The sequence below is a fragment of the Nestor notabilis genome, unplaced genomic scaffold, assembly GCF_000696875.1.
Source record: "Nestor notabilis isolate BGI_N333 unplaced genomic scaffold, ASM69687v1 scaffold6512, whole genome shotgun sequence".
In the NCBI taxonomy this organism is placed as follows: Eukaryota; Metazoa; Chordata; class Aves; order Psittaciformes; family Psittacidae; genus Nestor; species Nestor notabilis.
The window spans coordinates 32,406-39,261 of record NW_009916868.1 but is presented as its reverse complement, the minus strand read 5'-3'; the positions used below and the strand labels follow the sequence as shown (position 1 = coordinate 39,261).

At 44.7% G+C, this 6,856-nt stretch overlaps 1 protein-coding gene across 1 annotated transcript in view; it reads left to right on the top strand.

Annotated features, from left to right (window-relative positions):
* The first annotated feature begins 24 nt into the window (after nucleotides 1-24).
* Nucleotides 25-6,856, top strand: part of PUSL1 (pseudouridylate synthase-like 1) — a 25,831-nt gene continuing 18,999 nt past the window's right edge. The window contains exons 1-2 of the mRNA XM_010024787.1: nucleotides 25-74; nucleotides 1,258-1,315. Coding sequence (XP_010023089.1) covers nucleotides 1,265-1,315 — 51 coding nt within the window. The 5' untranslated portion in view covers nucleotides 25-74; nucleotides 1,258-1,264. The remainder of the gene's footprint in view (nucleotides 75-1,257; nucleotides 1,316-6,856) is intronic.

Here is a 6,856-nt window from a genome sequence, read left to right as displayed (position 1 = left end):
CGCCGAGCAGCCATGGGGGCTGGTTCCCCAGCCCGGTACCTAGTGTTCTTTCAGTACTTTGGCACTAAATATAGGTAGGTGGCTCCGCTGCCGCCTCGCTGTGAGCGGTGGAAGTGAGCCTGTTGAGGGGCGATCGTCACTGAAGGGGGTCAGCCCTGAGGGGGGCCAGTGTGATGGGAGAGCTGCAAAGAGGTGGCTGGGGGAGGGATGTGGGAATGTGGTGCTTTTGGTGACGGTTACATCCATGCTGAGAGGTGAGAGCAGGCAGAGAGCTGGACTCTGCTTTCTGCTGTGCGTGAAGGGTTAGGAAGGGGATGGTTTAGGCAGGAAATGCATAAAATAGGCAAAGAGAAAACATCAAAGGGTGGAGGAGAAGGCAAACTGGTGATCTCGGGCTGGGGCTCAGGGAGGGCAAGCTGCTGTGTTTCCTGTAGTGGTGGTTTGCTGAGTGTCCGGTGGTGTGTCTGGTTCCCAGGGTGCAGATGTCTGCTGCTCCAGAGGCTGCGTCCTGCAGGCTGGTGGCCGAGGTTGGGTTTCCCCAGGCCTTAAACATCCCACATGTGTAGCTGTGCCTGTTTATAGGCAAAGAAAGTATGTTGGAGAACTTGCACAGCTCCAGCTCATGGAATTGTGCTTATTTTTTTTGAGGCCTTTACAGAATAATACCATCATATGCCAAAACCCACAACTCTTGCAGTGCATGGTCTGTATCGCTGTGGGTACTGACCTAAATTACTCTTGAGTAGTTACAGGTAGGTTTAGTTTAGCCTCAGGACATACCTCTCTGCACTTCAGCAGCTTTTGTGAATGGCTGTGACTTCTGCAGTAGAGAAGGAAGCTCACCACAAACTGTCTTTGTGGTCTTTTAGTCCCTTTATACCATCCACAAAGCTTGCGAGAAGGGGACCTGCAACTGGCATCCAGTTCCTGGCCCTGAAATAGTTTATCTGCAGATTCTTTCTAGTGAAATTTGTCTGCTTCACCTCCATTTCAACCTCCATCTGAAGGGCTAGTCCAGAGAGTAATATATGAAGGATGATTGTTATTTCCAGCCTCCTTTCTTGCAAATAACTGCTGCACCTTTTCCACTCCATTCATCAGTGTTTGGTCCCTGCAAGTTGTGTAACAAGATCCAGGTCTCCCTATAGCAGTTTAATGACTGTCCACCATTAAATTCTGGACGTGCTGGTGGGTGCTTTGTGAAGTCCTTGGGTCCTGACACGTATCACTAACTGTTGCATTTGTTTTGCTCTGCAGTGGGGTCATGGAGACTTCAAATGATCAGTCATTGATTGGAGTCCAGAATTATTTGGAGGTAAGTCCTTGCTGATCATCTTTTCATTAAAATGAGACTTCTGGGGTCACATTGTTGAGTTACAGATATTATCAAAGATAACTATTGTTTTTAGATTGACAATAAGAGACACTTTTATAACCCTAAACACTGCAATATTCAAAGCACTCAAAGTGCTTTAGAAATTACCTCAGTGTACAGGTGGGAGAAATAGGTCAGGGTGAAGTCAGACACATTTAGACCCTGATAAAGATGTGAACCCTTTAATGAGACTTAAAATTGAGGCACCTGAGTCTAGAACTCTGATTTTGAGAGCCCCTGCTCAGGTGCTGGCACACCTGAAGGGACTTAAGCCTGTGAGCTTCATATCAGCACTTGTGGCTTTGCTTTCACTTGTTCTCAGAACTGCCTCAGTTCTGAGTGGGCTCAGCTCTGCTGCTTCTAGATGCTGCATCCTCTCGGGAGAGGATGACTCTGATAGACATTTTCAGAACAAAGCACACCAGGATATCCATTGTTGCAATGGAAGAAAAAAAAAAATGCTTGGTTTCCATTCTTCTGGAGTTCTTCTAATATGCCAGGGGAAAAAAAAGGTATGATCCTGTCATCACTGTTGTTCCTGTGCAGCTCCCAGGGGTTTCAGGAATGTAAGAACAGCTTTCAGGATGTGCGTGCTGTTTGGGCTTGGAGCGAGTGTGCAGTAGGAGTGCAAAAGGCCCACTGTGACACCAGTGAGTAGGAAGTGGGTCACTTGAATAGGGTGAATGCTCAGTACACCTGGATGTTTGTGTAACCCACTTGTAATTTAATTACAAGCTGCTGTTGAGCTGCATTTATTGGAGCAGTGCTGGTGAGACCCATGTTCCCGTGCAGGGCAGGAAATGAAAGGAAGATGTGTTATTTTTCTCTTGTCTTAGAAGCCTCATGTAGTTCAAAATGAAGCCTGTGCCTGTTCAGAAAAGAGATTGCTTGTGAGATTGCTTTAGGTGGGATCACACCTATGGATTAATACCAACCTTTCTGTTACTCAGATCTCATTTTCAGTCAGACTCTCTAACCCAAAATCAAACTGTAGCAGTTTGAAGGCGGTGCACCCACTATGCTTGTTTGTGTGAGTCTATGCTCTGCATTAGCTTCAGTCCTTATCTGGTGAAGGAACAGAGTTGTGGGAGAGCTGGTCCAGGAGCAGACTTGCCCAGGATGTTTCTACACCATGCCTTGGTTTGCTGAGTGAGAGTGATAGCTCTTGCTAAGCAGCCTGCAGAAGGAAAGTGTGATGAACTGTGGATTGAGTAAGAGGTCTCAGGGTGTATTTGTATGGCTTTTTGCCTGAGACCACTGTGGAGAAAGTGTATAAATATTGTGCACATCTTGAAGAAAGAGCCCCAGAGTATTTTCTATCTCATCTAATGCTCTGAACCATCCAGCGTCTCAGCCCCAGGCGCTGGACTTTGGGTGAGCCCAGCAGTTGTTTTGCATTATCCAAGTAACTTTGTTTTAACAGGCGAATGGGTAGGATGGGTGATTAAAGGAGAAAAGAAGAAGAAAAAAAGAAAAAGATAAACTTATTTGGTGTTGTCTTTTCACAGTATCAGCACTTTGCAGGCCAGTTCTGGGATATGTGCTTTGCTTTCATGTGGTGGTATTGATGCTGGGCACTGCTGAGCAGAGCTGTGTCTATTAGAACCACATGGGAAGTCTTAAAGCAACTTTAATAGAAAACTTCTGGGGCCTGTAGGAATTTATCTTCCTTCCTCCATTTCTGTACAGCCTTGAACTTCACAACTTTCCAAAGCGAGGAAGGCAACTGAAGGGAAGGGCAAAATTAAATGTGTAATGAGATCCTTACTGTATTCTAAGTACGTTCAGACATTTGTCTGCAGTTGCAGGCAAGCAAATAACCTGGGAGGTGTAGACCTTGTGTTTCAACCACTGTGTCATTAGTAGCGTAATGGACTGGTTTGTGAGTGTGGTAAGGTAAAATAGCTGGACTGGGGCTGAGCAGAAGGCCTGTCCATAACCCTTTGTCACTGTAAAGCACTGCATCCTGCAGGACACAAGCTTTTGTAGTCTTCAGTACTGCTATGTAACAGAGCTCTGGGACTGTCTGGAAGAAATGGAGACTTGTTTTAGTTCAGGGACATATGTTAATATATCTTGGAGGGGAGTAAGCTTTGCAGGCATCACTTCTGTTCTTTCTTGGAGACAATGTATTTGTCTTGAAGTACTTGGAAGCCCAGCTTGCTAGTGATGGGTCCAAAACAAAATTCCAGACCTTGCCTCCCAGATGGGGAAATGTGAGTCCCGTGACTTGGCTCCCTTAAGTTCCTTGTGGAAACTTATAAGATGCAGGACTTTATGCTCTGGTCTCAGTTTTTACAAATGGCCTTACTGTAAAGGAAGATTTCCTGTGTAGCACCTTTTGTTAAAGTGAGTAGTGATGTGTTGTTTGTGCTAACAGGTACCATATGCAAGGCCTGCTAGGATCTACAGAATTAAGTTCCATTTCATACTTGGTTTGAACATCTCCTGAGTGTGCTGTTTCCCACTGTGCTGGTGAATGCTGCCCAAAACTAATCTTCCCCACACAAAGCTCTGTTTGGCCAGCAGCCTTGTGCTAAGGCCAGATATTACTCCTCATGAAAGGAAAAGGGGGAGTAGGAAAGGAAAGAGAACATATCCAAGCTCCTTGCTATGCAAAGGCAGCTTTGGTACAACACCCCAAAAAAAAGGGGGGAGAAGGAAGAAAGGAAAATGGACCAAGAGAACTGTTATCTCCAACCACTGTTACAATAGTAATTCCAGTGGCATAGGAGATTGCTTTGGAAACCCCTTCTTATAGCAGAAAGCCCTTTCCCAGATTTTTCTTCCTGACTTTCACTTCAGCTTTTATCTATTCCACTAAAAATGAGTTAGATTTTTAATTAGTTTCAGTTGAAATAGCACCCATTGAATCAGTGAGGCTGTGATGACTTGCAACCAGAAGCTTGCATGTTACTATGTGTTTATAAAACAGTAACTTATAAGTTGTGCAGTATCTCTGGCAATGCAGTGCAATCCCTTGTGTCTGTGCAACTGATGGATTGTGCAATTCAGCTGCCATGAAAGAGAAATAGGTGCTTACTATTCAAAAACATTCCTAATGCCTGTAGAGGTGGATGCTAAGTATCCTGAGTATCCTATCCTGTAGACCTCAGGGAGAGAAGCAGGTGAACTTCTGCTTCCTCATCATAGGTGGTATACAGCAGTGGGCCTGTTCTTCATCCTGCTTCTCCAGCATTTGTAAAGAGTGAGAACTGTGAGTAGGAATGGCAATCTGGAATGTGGATCCGTATCGTTCTGGCAAACAACAGTGGAAAGCTCAGCATGATTCAAAATATGGAAGTACTTAGTGAATGAAACCTGTTAGCAGAACAGACTTACTACATGCAAGTAATGCTTTCCCCTGCATTGCTGGTATGCAGTGTGTTAGAGGATAAACTGACACTCTGGGATGCTTGTTGCTGCTCCAGGAATATGGTTGTTTGGAAATGCTATGACTCGGGAAGTAAAGGCTGAATGAAAATAGATGGGATCTGGTTCAGTGAAAGGCCTCCAGCAGGTGCCAAGCCAAGACTTCAGCGTTCCTTACACCTGCTAAAGAGAAGGGTATTTGCATGCTCTGTGGCTTAAAGAACTTTGAGCACTGGGAGGACAACCCAGCTGCCTTATTCCTTATCTTCTTTATTGCCTTTTACCTGGGGCCCCATGGGTAAAGGGTGTAACTTCTGCCTCAGTTTCCCCATAGGAATCCACAGATGATACCCAACAGAGTAGTGATCTGGATTAATAGCAGTAAAGGCTTTCGAGTTGCTCAGATGAAAGGCCTGCTTGTTTTAGGGGCTTGTTTTTTCTGAAAGGGCAGGAAAAACTGGTTGCTATCCAAGCAGTTACTAAATGTAAATAATGTGGGGTTTTTAGCAGTGTGGGTGATACTCATAGATGAAAGTATACAGGAACCAGAGGAGGAAACCATCAGCTGCCTGTAAGCTCAAAGGGCATCAGGATGGTACAGATAGGAGACATTTGCATAGGTGAAGGGGTCATTTCTGAATTGCCTGCAAAGAAGTTTTATCAGTTCATAAATACTCTTTTTAAGGAGATTAATTAGGGTGGGATATAAATGAAATACTAGAATTGAAACTGGAGGCAGCAGTTGATAGTCCATTATCAGCTCCATGCCTGTTAGGCTGGAGGAAGAATCCACAAAGCTTTTAGCTTTCACAAACTGAGATGTGGTGGTGGTCATATTCCTCCTTGGATGTCTAGCACATGCATCCTTTGGTCATTTCTCCAGAGACCTTTGCCCAGGAGAAAACTGTGCTGTTGAACCTGTCATTCAGCCCCACACCTTTGTGGGGGAAACAACCAGATTTGCCTTGGAGTCTGCAGTCCTCCTCTCCAGTAGGGCTCAGCTCCTGTTGGCAAAGGAGATGGGATCCAAACAGCGTTCTTACTGTCCAGCTTTGTTTGGATGCAGGGTGGGATCTGAAGGAGTGCTGCATCCAAACTTCTCCAAGCCCCTAACAAGAGAGGAGGATGTTTTCCATGCTCTCTCCCATTCTCTCTCCCTCTCTAACCCCACTCAACTGTGTTTCCACTGGCTGGTTTTTGCTTGAGGGGAAAGGAGGGGGAAAAGAGAGTAGAAGAAGGGAGGAGCCTGCAAAACCCAAACATACCTTTGCAGAAACCATGCTCTTAAAATGCAGCTTCTGCTTTAAGACAAATTGCTGAGGCACAAGCCAAGGTCTGCTGCGGAAAACTATTTAATTTCTGTCTGGTTCTCTCTGCTTAAGGGTGATAAATAAAGATTTTTGTTGTTAATTGTAACCACATGTGAACTCCAAATAGAAGGATGAGGAAGAGGAAAAGCTAGGGTCATTTTGTTCTATTTCCCAGGCCTTCCCCTGCACCTCTGGTGCACTTTTTCCTTTACCTCCCCATGCATTTTAAGGGTATACTTCTGAGAGCCCGGAATCCTGACTGCTCAGTAGTGGGAGTCTGGAAGGTATTTGTGAGTCAGCAGTTCAAACTATTGCCTCTAGGAACCACATGAAAATCAAATAAAGACCACTGGTTCACTACTCAGGAGTTGGGATGGGAAAGGGAAAGATGTTTCAAGCCATTCAGCAGGTTTTCTCCTTTTCTTGTTGTTTTTCAGTCTTTCAGATCTGCTTCACTCATTCCCTGTAACAAATTACATTGGATTTTTAAGGGCCTGTCCTCACAACGAAAAAATCTGTATTTTGCAGTGGTCTAGCAACCTACTTTAAAGCATTACTGTAGGTAAGACCTACTATGGTTTTAACATTGGTATTCCATGAACTTGCTGACCTACCAGTGTTTGCCCTTTACCAAAACCCACACTGGCTTTACTAAACTTAGGCCAGTCTAGACAGACCCTTCAATGTGTAGCATCTAATTAACCATGTTAGAATCTCTTTTGTTCTCTCTCTTGTGTGTGTGCATCTTGATTAAAAGACACCATATTAATGACTCATTTAGCAGGGCTTTGTTTACTTT